The 17,627-nt window shown below is 33.7% G+C and overlaps 1 protein-coding gene across 3 annotated transcripts in view; it reads left to right on the top strand.

Moving 5' to 3' along the window:
• Positions 1-9,475, top strand: part of GPBP1 (GC-rich promoter binding protein 1) — a 96,360-nt gene extending 86,885 nt beyond the window's left edge. For 2 of the 3 annotated variants that reach the window (XM_044663838.1, XM_044663854.1), the window contains 3 exons: positions 241-428; positions 6,017-6,119; positions 8,367-9,475. In XM_044663838.1, the coding sequence (XP_044519773.1) occupies positions 241-428; positions 6,017-6,119; positions 8,367-8,525 (450 nt within the window). In that variant the 3' untranslated portion in view covers positions 8,526-9,475. The remainder of the gene's footprint in view (positions 1-240; positions 429-6,016; positions 6,120-8,366) is intronic. The other variant, XM_044663845.1, reaches the window with a different exon arrangement.
• Positions 9,476-17,627: the final 8,152 nt, after the last annotated feature.

The following is a 17,627-nucleotide window of genomic DNA, read 5'->3' as shown; positions in this document are numbered from 1 at the left end:
TTATGAAAGATAAATTCACATACATTTTTGAGTGATATGTCCACTACCAAGGGAGTATACTTCTAGTTCAAATAGCTGTCAGGGAATTGATGTGATTTATGATTGTTTCATTGGTAAACTTCACATGTTGGTTCTTGAATTTGTGAATTATCCTTTAATATGTGTATCAAGAATTTTTATAAATGTCTCCAGGACTTCTATGATGTGTAATTGTTACTTTTTACTCTCTGAAATTATTAGGATGATGACTCATTTAATTTGCATAATAGCAACAACACTCACCATGAAAGGGACATAAACAGAAATTTTGATGAAAATGAAATTTCGCAAGAGAATGGCAATGCCTCTATGATTTCCCAACAGATCATTCGGTCTTCTACCTTTCCACAAGCTGATGTCCTTTCAAGTTCACTTGAGGCCGAGCATAGGTTAGTATTAAATTCCATTGTCTTTTGTAAAACATTCTTATTTCCAATGCACTATTCATGTATGTGTGTATCAAAGTGTGAACCCAATGATAGATTTTTATAGCCTTAGAAAATTTTTTTAAGTTGGTGAAAATTTGCTATCAAACTCTACTAATTTGAAATTTAATGGATTTTAAACAAACTTTATCTTTAGATTATCTGGAGAGTTTGCATAGCAAGAAGCAGCATAACAAAATTATTGGCACAGCATTTAATGAATATGAAATAAATTACCTTCAAATGCATGATATTTATGTACAGTTATACAAGTGTTATGGGTAACTAGTAAGACAAATCAGATCTCTTACTAGTATCAATTTGTGTGGCTATATTCTTGAAAACAAAAATATTCTTATATATTTACTCTACTTAATGGCTTTCCATCTCAATTTTTCTGAAGTAGCTTATAATTTTTTTCTGCTTGCTTCTTGATTTAAAGTAATCTTATTTCATCATCATTGAAATGCACAGAGATCAACCATGATTTCAGAGAAGCAGTGATTAAATAGACTTCTATTTCTTAAGAGGTGAAGAAGTGCAGAATGAGATATCAGTAGTTTGTGAATTTGTTTGACTAGGCTTATTTATGATAAAGGAACATTTTGGTTGGTGTCTTGCCCCCCCCCTTTGTGGGGACAATGAGAAGGAAGGAAGCGTACTGATAGTGGGTTAAAAACAAACAATCAGTGAATCTCAATGCAACACCAAAAAGATATACAAAAAGAACACAGAGAGTCAAAACAAGTGTGATAGTTTGGGAACTAAGGTGCTAAATTTCTTTTTTTCCTTACCTGAAAATTTCATTTAATTTATAATATTTTTCCATGGTTACATGATTCATGGTCTTTCCCACCCCCTTCCCGTAGCCAACGAGCAATTCCACTGGGTTTTACATGTGTCATTGATCAAGACCTATTTCCATATTATTAATATTTGCATTAAGGTGATTGCTTAAGAGTCTACATCCCCAATCATATCCCTATCGACCCATATGATCAAGCAGTTGTTTTTCTTCTGTGTTTCTACTCCCACAGTTCTTTCTCTGGATGTGAATAGCATTCTTTCTCATAAGTCCCTCAGAATTGTCCTGGATCATTGCATTGCTGCTAGTAGATAAGTCCATTATAATCGATTGTGCCACAGTGTATCCGTCTCTTGTGTATAAGGTTCTCCTGGTTCTGCTCCTTTCACCCTGCATCAATTCCTGGAGGTTGTTCTAGTTCACATGGAATTCCTCCAGTTCATTATTCCTTTCAAGGTGCTGAATTTCTTGTTTGCTTTGAAGGAACAAAAAAGGAGATAAGTATTATGTGGTGGAGTTAGTTTCATGGTCAAGTACCTTTTTTTGTTCTTTTTATAGAAGTGGAAATGCTCATGTTTACTCATAGTAAGACAAGGCACATTAAATTTTTTAATACACCAAAAGGGAAATATGATTGTAACCCTTAAATCTTCAAATAGAACTTTTAAGATTTAAAAGGCATTTTGCATAAACGAAATCATTTAATCCTCACAACAACCCTGTGAAACAAGAGCTCTTCTATTTCCATTTGGACAAAGTAAGACTTAAGAGAGGTTAAGTGAATTAATAGCTTGGGTCACATAGCTAGTTAGTGTCTTTTGGAATTGTTTGAACCCAGGACTTTCTTCCTAACTCCAAGCCCATCATTGTTATCTACTTTATCACTTAGCTGCTACAAAATGTACTCTTGGCTTCTAGCTAATGGGATAAATGATATATTGATTTTTGTAGTCTTAAAATAAACTAAATGGGCATTGTGGACATTACTAATAAATACCTGTTGAACTTAGACTTCGTCTTGCTTTTTTGCCCATTGTTCATTATGGCAGGAATGTGAAGTTGAAAGATTAGTGTTAAGGTTGATGGTTAACCCCTGGCCTTCAATTTTCTTGATTAAGGGAATGATTTTGCTTAGGGCTAATTCTGGGCCTTTAATTTTCATAAACGTTCTGATTATACAGCATTATTTGCTTTTTTGTCCCTCTCAACCTCTTTTTAATGATTTAAAGAGATATGATTACGAGAGCAAAAAATGTTCTAAGAATAGGAACTAGAACTCTTTAAAGCAGGAAAGAAAATGTTTCATTTATAGCTTGTGTTATAGCACTTAGACAGTTGAATGCTAAATAGATGATAGTGTTCTTGAATTATTCTTAACTATGTATTTTACCTATTAAATTTTAAGGTCCTTGAGGGCAGGAACTGAATATTATATTTCTCATGTATCTCACATTTTGGGGTGCATAAAAATTACTCAATACTTTATTGGTTGGCCTATAATTAGGAATATGGAATTGATTATATTTTTAACTGAGAGAGAGAAGCCTCCTTAAACCAAGTTACATATTTACCTTTAATAATCTTTTAGGGGAGCAAGTGATTCAAGTCTGTTTTTAGCCTTTCTCTTCTCAGATTGAAGAATTTTAATTTGTATACAGATAAATCCCACACACAGTTGCCTTAGAATCAGTGCTGTTTTGCAGCAACAAAACTGGCTTGAGATTCAGATCTCTTTGGTCTTCTGACTCATGTGAGTTAACTCACTCAGGAGTTTTTAGTAATTGATTTAATTGTGAAAGTTAGTGGCATGGTCAAGGTGGTTCAGTTCTTATTCACACTTGTCTTCCCTACTGCTTTCTTCTAGTCCATTGTGAGATTGGCCCAAATTGAGTAGATTCTGCTTATTGTTGGCTTTTTCTTGAGGTGTTGAGGAGAAGGCAACTAGTGTCACAGAAGCTGTTTATGTGTGGAGTGTTTTTCTCCCCTTTAAGTTGTATACTGGAAGCAGTATACCGGAATTGCAAGGACTAATTCGTATTAAAATTATATAGTTATTATCTTTGAAATGTTATGTCTTTTTAAAGACTTAATCTTTTAATAGTATTGATTTTAGCTGCCATGAAACTGAACATTTGTAAACTAGTCTTTTATTGTAATGAGTCTTCTAATAGACTTTTGTGAAATAATGATACCAGATAGGATAACCTTGGAATTTTATCCTGCTATATATACTGGTGCCTGCATCTTAGTAATTTTAATTTATTTTTTCTAGTCTTTGTTATGCTATGTGTATCCATATGCATTATAAGACAGATTTTATGGAACGGAGCCCAGTATAGGCAGAGCATGCTTAAAAGTAGATCACAAGCAATAGATCTTGAAGAGAACAAACTGTTAGAACTATTATTGCCAGCTATGCTGAAAATTGATTCTGACTTGTTGACTCCTAATGTTTTTCTGGACTCACTCTTATATAATTTGGTGAAGAATTTATGTATGAGCTCTTTCTAATAACAATTTAATACCCCTATCCTCTTGCCTTTCCTTAAATTGGGCTTCTTTGACAAAGCCCATTGGTTTTGAATTGAATGTCCCTGGCATAACTTGACCTGACTCCTTAACAGTACGTAATTTTTTTTTTTTTTTTTAGGGATGATAGGGCATGGTTTGGTTTCAGGCTAATTCTTTGACTTCTGTTTTTATAAACTTCCTAACCATACACAGCATTTTGTTTGATTGTAACAGCAAATTAAGCTGATTTTTCTTGTCAGTATTTTATAACAGGCTCTAAAAAATGTTCTAGAGTGATTGCTTATAGTGGTTCAAACTTCAATACTTATGAAGAACTAAAAAATCTTCATCAGTATGGATTCTCTACCAATAATGCTGATCTGATTCCTTTCTCAGTTTTATAACTGGCATTCAGTATTCTGGAGATGAGCTTGCCTGTACTTGGTTAAACTAGTCTTAGCCTAAAGAAATGATAGACATACAAGTCTGTTACTACTCCCAAATTCCATAACCTTTCCAACTTAGGTAGAAACTGAATGATAATTTCAACAACCCCAGAGAACTATCTACTCTGCACCATGAAGCATTGGATAAGGCTACCTGTAGCATCATCCTTTAGAAATTCTAGTTGACAAACTTTTTTCCCTGCATGTAAACTTATAGGATGAAGAAATCTATTTTATACTTTTTAAGAAATAAAGGCCATGTGTTTCAGTTTTGAACTAAAGATTATCAATTCCCTGATTATAGATTATATTTAAGAAAAAAATGATATTTTATTCTTGATTCATAGCATAACTCCTATTTTGTATCTCCTTACACTCTCCTTCCCCATTATTTTCCCCATTTGTTTTTCTGCTGTCTTCTTGCTTACTTTTTTTGGTATTAAAGATGATGGAGGTCCTTTTCCATTTGTCTGGAGTCTTGCTTTCCTTTTGATAGATTAAAAAATGATTCCTGAGATTTTTTGAAATTATTCCCACCTGCATGAATTTTCTTAAAACGTACTGGCTAATTTTAGCCACTTTCCCCAGGTTTTTTCTCTTGAGTACACTTTTAGTTTCTTTCTCATTGGACACAGAAATATAAGTATCTTGATTCTACCAATAATAAGACTAGTTTACTGTATTGTATAAATTTTTAATTAACATTCCTCCATGATTTCAAATTTTATCTCTATAGTAAGAGATATATCCTTAATATATCCTTAAACATGATATATTTTACAAAACAAAATAATTGCTCATACCATTGTCATTTGAAAGTGTTGATGATTATTATAGTTTATGTTATCAGGTATATAGAGACAACATGGCATATTGTATAACAAAGGTAGTCTTGGAGCCAGGAAGACCTAGGTTCAAGGCCTCCATTCTGAAAATTCTGACCCTAGTGAGTCACTTAACCTACCAGTGACCCATGCAACTCTGTAATAGACTATAAGTTGCAGAACAACTGTTAGTCTGCATTGATAAAAGGAATTTCCTTGTTGGCGAGCTCCCTACATCAGTGAAATTCAAGGGTTCGGACTCCCTACTTCCCTCAAGCCAGTCAACACATTTTTCAAAGATATTATATCATTTACAAATCTCTCTGAATATAAAGTGAGAGACGTTAAATAAGGAGGTTTTGGTTATGTGTTTGTTGAGTTCCTGGTCTGTCTGAATCACCAAGGTAGTTGTTGATACTTCACATACCTGGAGGTCATGTGTCCACTTATACTTGCTTATGTGGACTGTTTTTTTTTTTTTTACCATGAGTGTCCTTTTGAGTTTAGAAGGCATTGCTATATACACACATTTTGGGAAATGTTTATCTTTTCCAAATGTTTTCTTTTCTGAAGGATGTTTTAATTCATTGGTTGTATTTCATGTTGTCATATGTTAACTGAAAGGTATTTCAGGGTCTCTTTAGAAATAGAAAAATCTAGCGAGTTAACTATAAGACACATTTATAGTAAGAAACGTAACATTGCTATTCCCTATGATCTCTTACAAATTCTTTTAGCTGTCTTCAACTCAAAAGATTTTAGCAGTGAGTATTTTTAATACCATATTTGAGACAAAACAGTTTAATTTTCAATTAGCCCTAACTTTAGGATTCTCTTTGTCAGTGAAGCACTGATAGATGTTGGTCTGTATCTTCTTAAGTATATATAAATGATGTTTACCTACTTGGAGCAAAGCATTTTATTATATTTTATTACTTTCGTATCTTTTTTCTTTCTTAATTTTAGGTTATTAAAGGAGATGGGTTGGCAGGAAGACAGTGAAAATGATGAAACATGTGCTCCCTTAACAGAGGATGAGATGAGGGAATTCCAAGTTATTAGTGAACAGGTAATAACCATAATTTATTTATAGGGGACAAACATCCCTTATAATTTCATTTTCTTATTCAAAGTGGTGTAATTAAAGATAAATGGTTTTATTTTGGATTAGAAATAACTAAAATATGCTTTATATTGAGAGGATTGCACAACTGTAGGGTGAAGAGTTGTAGATCTTTTATTTCTTTAAAAAAGCAGTACTAATAAACTTTTTAGCCTTATAACTAAATAAGTTATTGCTATAGTTATATTGCTTTTTTTACTTTTAAAAAAGTTCACTCAGGAAGTGAACTTTAAAGAATGAAGCAGGACATTATCAAATTCTCCCCAATGATATAACAGCAAAATATTTAATACTATTTTAGCTTCGCCTTATCTGGAAAGAACAAAACAAATAAAATTTAAAAAGTGAAACAGGGCCTTACATAATTTCTATAAGCAAAATATTTGGAAACTTATTATTCTTTAGGCATAATATCTATAAAATCATCTTGAGCTCATTTGAAGGAAATTAGTAGTGTTTGAAGTAGCCAGCTCCACGATAAAGCCCTTCCATTGTACCTTCTCTTTTAAAATAAAAAATTCATGGTCCATTACATTAAACTTTTATAAAGAGGATAATTTTGAAAATGACAATGAGATATCAATTTAGGAATCCGTTTTTAATCTTAAGGTAGATATTAAGAGAAATCCATTGTCTTACATCTCACATACTGCATGCATGCACACACATGTTTTTATTTTTACTAATGAAAGCAAAACCTTCTTGACCCAGAAACTTAACCTAAAAGCCTACTTTTCACAGGGCAGGTAGTGAACTGTTTATGAGACATGACTTTTTTTTAACCTAAAAGAAGCTATAGAACACGGGCAATTTCTAGAAACCAGAAAGCTTAGAAAGCCCAGTGACTTCTAAACTCTAGATATGAGATCTATACCTACTGTGGTTATGATAATAGTGTGGTGTAGAGAACACACTTTTATGTTTATTTGCTTACAGCATCTTTAATTTTTGTTAACAAGATATACTAACTTCTCATCCATGCATTTTCTCTGAGATATACTGCTTGTTTTATGTGGATTTAAATAGGAAAAATAATTAGACCTGGTCCTAGATAAGAAGTTACATTTTTCATTAGAATAATGAAACAAAATCACTGAATTTAAAATGTAACTTAAAATCATCATAATCCAAGTTCTTAGCCATCTTGGGAATTTGCATAGTGATTACTGGAGCATAACATCTTTTAGATCATAGTGGTCTGGAAGAAAGATCATGGAATCTCAGAGATTTAAGGGTACTCAGTGACCCATTAGTCTTTTAAGGGAAAGTCTTCATTACAGTATTAACAAAAGTGGTCATCAACTTTTGCTTAAAAACTGAGGCAGACCATTGTACTTTTGTATAACTAATAGGAATTTTTCCCTCACATCCAACTTAAATTTACCTCTACTGCCCATTAATGACTCTTGGTTCAGTTCATGTGACTTGAATATAGTGATCCTGTCCCTTCTGAATCTTCTTTAGGTTTAAATGTTCTCAGTTCTGCTAACTAACTTTAATATGGCATGAACTTGAGACTCTTCATATTTCTGGTATCTTCCTCTGAATGTTCTCCAGCTAATCCTTGCCTTTCCTTAAACTGTGGCAAACCCAGAACTTTTAATAGTGGAGCTGGCTTTTTTGGCTGTCACATCATATTATTGATTCATTGAGTTTGCATTTCACTAAAAACTTCAGACCTTTTCCAGACAAAGTGCTGCCTGCTTGGTTTTTTCAAGCATTTTTTTTACTTGTGATGATATAACTTAACTTTTTCCAAAAGTACCTTTATACTTAAGAAATTAGTTTATTCATCCAGGAGGATCTGTCCTTGTGCTTTCCTTATTGTTTGTTCATTAGAATTTTTTTCATTAGATTAATAGACCTTTAGCATAGAAGTTACTCAAGGTCTAGTTTATGTTATAACAAATTAAGAAACTGAAGTCCAGCAAGATTAAAAAACATGATGTCACTAGCTAGGATAAGAATACAGATTTTCAGACTTGTTGTCTAGAGCCTTTTCCACTGCACCATAATGTTTCCCATTTTGTCATTTTAGTGGGGAGAGAAAGTTTTATGGATTTTAATATAACCATTATATGCTCTTGATGCCTATATAGGTATGGATTGTATACAGTATCGATACATAGTTATATTTTATTGTGATAACTCTTTCAGTTGCTAAGTTGGACATTTTGTATTTTTACTTTGCAGTTACAGAAGAATGGTCTTAGAAAAAATGGTATTTTGAAAAATGGCCTAATCTGTGACTTCAAGTTTGGACCCTGGAAAAACAGCACTTTCAAACCCACTTTTGAGAATGATGACACAGAGACAAGCAGCAGTGACACATCAGATGATGATGATGTGTGAAGGATTCTCTTAACAGCTTTAGAAGTTTTAGTGTGATACATCTCATACAGTTTGGGGTGAATTGTAAAAATGAAGAACTATAATTTATGTAGTAAAATACCCCATTAGAAGAAAATATTGGGGGGACTTCTTTATGAAGAAAACCAAGAATGTTGTGTTGGGCTGTGTTGAACATTACTATAATTTCTTTGTAAATGAATGTTGTAGAAATGAGGACTTTGGTTGATCCAACATTGACTTTCTTCATCACTGCAGCGTTTCTCTGACTAGCAATGTGACGATGTAACAAATGAGATTGTTTCTCATTTAATAAAAAAAAATGTGTAATGTTTTGCAAAGCTTCTGTCTTAAAATGTCCAGGTCTTTAAAGAAAAAGGGCAACTTAACACTGTTTCGTTTGCAGACTCATTTCTTTCTTACAATGGAAATCCTCAAGTCCACTTTGTACGCGAAAACAAAACAAAAACAAAAATGGGGCAATGTAGCATGTTGGCTAAAACTGGAGCAAAGTGCACTAAAACTTTTAATTTCCTGAACTGAGCTGTTGTAGTGTTCACTTTTTGAAACATGATTGCTCTTTAACTGTTTGTAGTGCAGTAAATGTTACAGAAAAGACTCACCACACTTCTTCCACATTTATAGAAATGATCTAAAATCTAGAGCTTTATTTGGGTGTGCTGCAAAACCCAAGATTTTCGGTGGACAATAAGGAAGAATCTTGTGGGATTAAAAAATACATATTTTGATAAGTTATTACACGTGGTAAAAACCTACTCACATTGACTGGATCTGTCCACTACATGAAAAATAAACTGGATTTTCATAATGTTGTCTTATTGCGTAGTGTCCAAGATATTGGTCTGTAAACACAAATGTGCTTTACTCGCCTTTATTAAAACAAAATGTACCATATTGATTAAAGATGATTATTGCTTTTTGAGTTTAGAAAATATTTTTGGAGAGTAGTCATTTTCCATTGTTTGACAGGTATGTTATGTGGATTACTGTTAATAATAACAAACTTTATTTTTAATTGCACAGTTAAACCCAGAATAATTTGTAGTATTTTAGCAACACATAAATTTACATTTTTTACAGGTGTGTTTTGTTCCAGTTTTTTAACTTTTTGTCCTTTTGGATGAAATATGTTCTCATTTCGTTACATAGCATACTATCCTTTAAGTTTTGTACCCTTAGGCTATATTCCTTCTAAAATATTTTGTCTAAGGTTTCAAAAAAACTTTAACTGGTTCGCCTCTTTTATGCTTCTGCTCCTTACCCTGTGTGAGGAAAAAAATGACAGTGTCAGAAAAATAAAGTAACACCCCTAATTTTGGATTGTAGGAGGGGGGAGTATTAAATGGTAGTATTAAAATGATTATGGTTCTAATTCTGATTTGGTTACATTTATTAAATGGGCCTTAAATATACAACATGAGTTACTTGAACCAGTGCAATTATCTAAAGAAATACCTAGCTGTAGCCAACAGAAAATATACTGTACAAGCATATTACACTGACAACAAAGTCACAGGAGTTCTTAGACTTAGAATTACTGTTGAGGTTCATTAGTTTAATTTTATCCATCCATAAACATTTAGAATGTGTTAAGTATAGTTAGTTGCAAGACTAAAAAGGACACTGGGAAGCCCGTTGGTTTGTTCTTTGAGTCATCCTAGAAAACTTTTATAAATAACTTTACAAAAAGTTCATAATTTGAATAATATATTGCAGTGTCTTGATTCTTAGTCAGGAAATTCTTATCTCTGTTTTAAATTCCTTTTATTAGTAGTTAAAGAATATTCTCTGGTGTCTTCAACTTTTGAATATTGAGTGAAAAAAATAAGCTATAAGTCATTCGTAAGTGAATACTTTGAAGGACTTCTTAAGTAGCATTTCTAGTATATTTAAATAACAAATACCACTTGGAAGAGAAGTTATTTGCAAATAATTTAGAAGAGAAATTTGAATAACTATAATTTGAAATTTAGGGTTACATAGTTGTATTGATTTTAAAAGGAGGAAGGCTATGGATTATGTTGGAATTGCTTTGGTGGAAAATTGACCAGAATTCAGAAATGGAATCAAAAGGTTTGGAGCCCTTAGACAACGACTGTATAATTCTGGCAACTTCAATGCTAAAATGCTGACATTTTAGCTCTGCAGTAATTTTATAATTAATAGAGGATAAAATTCCTCAGATATGGACTAAATTGTCTTGTGTGTTTAAAAAATCTTTGTCAGTATTTAACTTCCTGCTATTGTGGTTATAGAAGAATATGGTAATGTTTCATGTAATGTGAATCAAAACCTTTCATAGTCTAAGTTGTTTTGAGGAGGCATGGAATTGAGTTTGTGCATTCTCTTCTTTGGCCAGGAATTTTGCCCTCTTAACCACTGCACTTGCCATTTTTACATTACTATCTACATATACATCAACATTTTAGTAAAAAAATTTTTTTAAAGGAAAAAGATGAGTTTTGACATGTGAGGTTAATTTTGAAAACATACATTCCATGAACCTGTTTGAAACTAGTTGGTGGAGAGAAGAAATATTTGTGATGATCACTTTATTTTTTCCTCAAAACCAATGAATAATGAATGACCCAGGATCTCTAGTGCTTATTGGAGTTATTTTAGAATTTGATTAGATAATAGTAACCTGAATAATCCTTGGAGGGACTTTTAAAATCATAGCAGAGTTGTCAAAATCACTCTCATGTCACATCTCCTTGGGAGTACAGGCTGAACTAGGTTAAAATCTAATTGGGAAATGCTCAACAGGCTAAATAAAAAAATAATACAATATAGACAATGTTAATTTGTGATTTTCTAAGTCAGATGTGGTCTTTAAGGATCCACTTTCTTATTTGTGTTATATTTTGTGACATCACTGATCATAGGGAGACTAGTCAGTTGGCCACCAGATGGATTAAGTTTCAGCAACTCTTGTGTAAAATAATGGTCTAAATTTGGTTTGGAACAGGTTAATATAAAGTTTTAATCATATTTACTACATTTATGATTTCATAGCTACAGGGCTAAAAAAAAACAGTTTGTGCAAAAATGAATAATTGGGAGGTAGAAATAGCTTAAAAATAGATAATGGTTTCTTCCAGTGGCCCCTCTCTCCCCAAATTGATCTGATATGTTGATTTCAATATATTTGGAGTTACTTAATCTCTGACCAAATGTGTCTAGTCCTTTTACCAGTTACATCTTATATAAAATTAAATTTTGTTTGAAATTGCCACCTATTCATGTTTTTTGCAAGTTATCTTTAAATTACCTTACAGACTGTTATAAATGAGAATTCCTTCATTGTTCTAGGAAACCTAAATACTCTCTTCTGCTTACCTGGACTTTATCATTTGGTAGTTTTTGTCTTTAATATTTAAAATATGAAAATATAATTGGTGAAATCTTAGAGGTAAATTTGTATATCATTTTTATTTTGGGGGCTTTATTTGCAATTTTCTATTGCCCTTAAATATTCTAGTTATTCCTACATTCTAAAATCAGTTTGTTTATCACACTAAACATCATCAAACTTTTCAAAATACTAGAAGCTTTTAGTTAGGGTCTGCTTTGGTTAGAAGAATGTTAACATTGTAAACCACCTACAAGTTAATGCTTCCAAAATAGATGCATTTTATTGTTTACTTAATGAGCCATTATGTCTAATTTTTTTTCACCATGTTCCTATAGGGAAGTTTTTCCTAATAGTTAAGGATACCTTTTCTTTATTATGAGTTGCTGGCAATTAAGTTGAGCCTATACTTTAAGGAAACCTATTTTGTGAGCAAGTTTTTAAATTTGAAATTTACTAATGTTTTTGTACTCTTAGGAAGATTATCATGAGTGGTCGTTAGTATTGCTCCTAAGAATGTAGAATGACAGCATATATATATGGGACAGAATTAGAATAAGGAGATTAAAAACATGTAGAAAAAACTTTGTAAATACATTACCCATAAATGATTTCAGTGTTCTGGTTGAAATTTTCCACTTTATTCAGTATGAACTTTGCTGATTTCTTTATACTTACATATTATTACTGTTCCTAGTAATGAACTCAAACGTGTGATAAGACTTGTGTTTTAAGTTACTCTTGAACTGTTGTTACCTTTGTATTTGCATTCATTGACCTGCTGTACAATGTCATCCATTACACTTAATGTAGAGGGGTTTACGGTGTGTGCTATATGTAGTGGATTTCAGCATAAATTTATAACATCATCATCAAGCATATACTTGATCAGAAGAGGAAGTTGTAATGAGAGTGAGAAATGGCCAGCCAGAATCCATTCAGCATTGCTACCGATAAAGCAAAAGGAACTGAAGGACAGCTTTTAGGGCACTGGGTAAATGAGTTCCAAGAATTTGGACAAGAATTAAAGATGAAAATGCATGATGAATGGGTTGTGATTTGTACCCATTGAGGGAGTACCCAGATTGATGAGATAACAGATTAAAGTGTAATAATACATGACCTCTTGTGGAAACAAGCCTAAGGAAGCACATCCAAGCCAGAGATATTCTAATAATCGTCTATTTTGGTTTTTATGTTTAAAGATGTTTTCTTATATGCTGGAGAGAAATCGAATTTATGTACCATCAAATAAGGATGGATAAGTGAGGGTGGAGGGAAATGAACTTTCTCAGGTTCTGTTACTACCTCTTTGTATTACTCCGAAAATGAGGAGTTAATAGATTTTTTCCCATCCACTTCAATAACAAACCACGGGTAGGGTTTTTTGGGTTATGTCTTTTTCTAAGAGTCCTGGCTACTTATTTGTCAATTAGGAATGTTTTTTTTTTTTAATCGTCAATTTTCTTTTAAAATTTCATTTTTGCTTCTAGCTGCTATGCTCCAAAAATACAGGTGCTGGAAAAAAAGGAATGAACTAGCAGTTAAATCCCGTGGAAGTGATCTCCTTATATTGAAATACATCAGTGACAGTTTTTTTTTTAAATTAAAAACTTCTCCCAAATAACTGGCTTGAAACAATGCTACTTTTTAAATCTGACCTTGAGCCAGGGCAAAATTAGTTATGAATTGGCAGGCAAGTGACCCAGTGTTCACTGTGGTATGAGTGAGAAGTGTAATAAAAGTCTCTGTACTTCACAAATCCTTAAACTATAAGCACTGTGTGAAGTTAGGTGGACTGTGAATAAGAATGTAAACCTGGAGACAGGAAGATTACTCTTCCTGAGTTCAAATTGACTTTCCAATACTTGTTACCCTGGGCTAGTCACTTAATCCTGTTTGCCTCAGTTTCCTTATCTGTAAAGTGAGCTGGAGAAATGACTAGCCACTCCTTTATCTTTGCTAACCCCAAATGGGATTAGAGACAGCTGTAAAACAAAATAACAGCCTATTTGTGAAATGGAACTAATGCTTTTCTTAAAATAAGTTTTGTCAAATTAATTAGCATCCATTATGATCATATCAACCAAAAACTTGTTAGGCCATCTCTTCACACCTTCACTTTAGGGTTAAAGAAAGCTATATCTTTTGAGTAGTGGGATCAACCTCCAAGAGCCACTAAAATCCATATTTAAGGAACCTTATTGGCTACATGTTTAAATTTTTAAAATGTAATGCTAATTATTGCATTTTTGTTTCTTTTGTTAAAATATTTCTCAATTACATTTTAGTCTGGTTCTGCTGCCTTTGGGAGTATTGTGAGTTTATGTTTGATACTTCTGTGGTGGAGGTTATGGATTCCACAAGGTAATAACTTGAAGGAAGGTTCCTTTTCTCTGGGTTTCCTATCCTCCTTGTGAATTAGCCAGCGAGTATTCATTAAGTGCCTTACTAGGGGCCATACACTATGCTACAAAGTATACAAAGAAAGGCATATATGTAAGCTGTGGAAACAGAATATTTTCCATCCTGGCATATTAGGATCAATAAGCCAATGGCCAAATGTTTACAATATAAAATTCTAAAGCATAAGAAATTTTAGATCAAGCTAATGCAGCAGAGTACTACAGACTTGATTTCTGTAGTTTTTATCTTTTTTTAATTATTATTTTTATCTTTTTCAGGGGACCAATCTTGATTTATTAAAGATATCTTCAGGTTTACCTTCTAAAATCTTGTTCAACCTTTGTGACCAATACCAATATAAAAAAAGGAATATGTGTGCAGTAGGAACTTTATATCCTTGGTTTTGGATAATGTTGACAGATCGCTAATTTGGGAAAGATTTTTGTAGTGTGGATACACATGTATGTGTATATACACATATGTATATGTGTGCTTTTGACTAAGATAACATCTAAATAAGACATTGGACTGAATATGCCACCACTAAGCATAGAATGGGTGGGTAGGGGTGGGCTTTCTGCCCTCCAGGAGGTTAGTGTAGCTCGACATGAACCTAAGAACAGCACTGTGCTATTCTCTGGAAAATAAAAGTTCACATTCCTTGAGCCACCAAGCTGAAAACTCTTAAGATTGTCTTTTGTTAGTTAACCATATCAAATCCCCCTCTGCTTTTTTTTTTTTTTAAGTAATACTTGAAGAAGTGGCATATAATTTTCATTATGGGTTAGGTGAGGGAAGACAGTGAGGTTGTCCCTATTCTATAAGATGTCATTTTGCTGCCTTTGGGGAAATGAAAAAGAATTCTACAGCTAGTTCTGAAAATTAAATGTATGGACAGAGGGCAGCTACTAGAATTCACTGAGCATCTACCAAGATCCAGGTCCTAGTGATAGGTAAACATGAAGTAGTCACTCCCTTTAAGGACCCTATGCTTCACTGGAGGAAAACTATACATAGAAAATTAATGCAGAATATGTGCAAAGTAATTTTCTAAGAGCACTAGCATCTGGGGAGGGTAAGAGGAGCAGAGATTAAGGATGGACTTCATTGGAACTTGAGCTGGACTTTGAATGGAGCCAGGAATTCTGAAGAAAAGGATTCTTTTCTAAGCATAGGGACCAGCAGTCTGTCAACTAGCATTTATAATGGAGCCTACTAGGTGTCTGATGATTATGTTAAGTATTTTACAAATATTTGATCCTCACAATAATTTAAAGGTAGGTACCATTATCCCCATTTTACAGTTGAGAGACTTAAGACAAATTAAGTGACTTGCCTGAAGTTATACAGTAAATATTTTAAGATTAGATTTGAATCCATCTTCCTGACTCCAGGCCCAGCGCTTTAACCATGGTGCCACCCACCTGCCTATTAAATACTTTTTATGTAGTAGACCCTATGCTAAGTATGGAGAATCAAAGCAAGGCAAAAAAAAAAAAAAATTCTTTTTTTCCTCAGGGAGATCACAGTCTTATGGGGGAAACACCATGCAAACAACTATGTAATAATAACAGCTTTTATATCAGATGTTAAGGTTTGCAAAGCATTTTACAAATCCCTCATTTCATCCTCACAACAACCCTGGGAAGTAGGTCCTGTTCTTATCCTCATTTTTCAGATGAACAAACAAGATCTATACAGGATATATAGGGGTTATTCTTAGGGGGAAGACACTTATATTAAGGAGGTCCAAGGAAGTCTTCTTGCCAAAGGTAGAATTTTAGGTGAGATTTGCTGGAAACCAGGGAAGCCGGGAGGTAGAGATGAGACAAGTGCACTTAAGTGTCTGGAAATGGAAAATCTTGTGCAAATAGGACTGTGACTGGATTGTAGTATTTTGGAGAGAGCAAGATGTAAGATTAAAAAGACAGAAAAGGGACAGCTTATGAATAACTTTTGAAACTAAACATTTTTATATTTGATCCTGGAGGTGTTAGGAAACTCCTGGAATGTATTGAGTAGTAACTAACATAGATTTATACTTTAGGAAAATCATTTGGACAACTTAAGTAGAGGATGGATTTGGAATGGGAGAAATGTGGCAGGGAGACCAACTCATAAGCTTTTGGGAGAATGGTGGTACCCTCAACCACAACAGGGATGTTTGGAAGAGGAGAGGATTTTGGAGGAATGATAATAGGTTTAGTTTTGGATGTGTTGAGCTCAAGAAGTCCACTTTGATAGCTAAATGGCATGAGATAGGAAACTGGAGATTGAGAAAGGTAAGGGTTGGATGATTAGATCTGAATCAACTGCATAGACATGATAGTTGCAACCAATGGGAGGGGACAGTCACCAAATGAAATATTTCAAAAGAAGAGAAGAGCTCAGGACAGAGCCTTCAGAGACCCTCCCAATTATCATGCATAACCAGTCATAGAGATAGGTGAATCAGGACAGGGCAGTGTCCCGAACACCTAAAGAGAAGAGTTTTAAGGAGAAGATTCATAGTTAAAGCTTGCAGGGAGGTCAAGAAGAATGAGAATTGAGAAAGGCCAGTAGATTTGTCAATTAAGAGAGCATTAGTAATTTTGGAGGAAGGAGTTTCAACTGAATCACAAAAAAGAGTGATCAAAGAATTAGGAAGAAAATAACAAGAAAGGTCTATAGTAATTGACCTCAAATTTAGCCATTTAAAGGAGGAAAGATATATGATTTTGTCTGTTTTTGATGGATGCATCAACACTAGCTAATACGAGTGGGGGTGGGTTTGAGGATGGGGAAGATATGAGCATGTTTGTAGGTAATGGGGAAATAGCAAGTAGACAAGGGACAATTGAAGATTAGTGAGAGAATAGGGATAATAGAGGAGGCAATCCCTTTGAGATTTTGTGATGGAATGGAATCACTTATGCAGAGGTCACAGCCTTGGCAAGAATAAAGGTTACTTCTTTCTGTGAAAAAAAGTGGAGGAGATAGTGGCAGAAAGCATCTGAGTGATATGAGATAGAGAAGAATGGAGAAATGGAAGTTACCTGTGAATGCCCTTCATTTGCCCCCCCAATAAAATATGAATCAAGGTTCATGAATGGAGATTAGAGATGGAATGCTGTGTACAGGGAACAACAAACAATCTATTTTGGCTAAAATTTAGAGAATGTAACCTGGAAGGGTAGGCTGGAGTCAGATTGAAGAGGACTTTAAATAAAAATGAAGAATTTATAGTTTATCCTAGAAGCAAGAGGGATCCAGTGCTTGCTTGCTTGCTTCCTCCCTCCCTCTCTCCTCTCCCTCCCTCCCTCCCTCCTCCCTCCCTCCCTCCCTCC

Source organism: Gracilinanus agilis, chromosome 1, assembly GCF_016433145.1.
Source record: "Gracilinanus agilis isolate LMUSP501 chromosome 1, AgileGrace, whole genome shotgun sequence".
In the NCBI taxonomy this organism is placed as follows: Eukaryota; Metazoa; Chordata; class Mammalia; order Didelphimorphia; family Didelphidae; genus Gracilinanus; species Gracilinanus agilis.
Note: the sequence above shows the minus strand (reverse complement) of the source record. Positions and strands in the feature narration are given on the sequence as shown.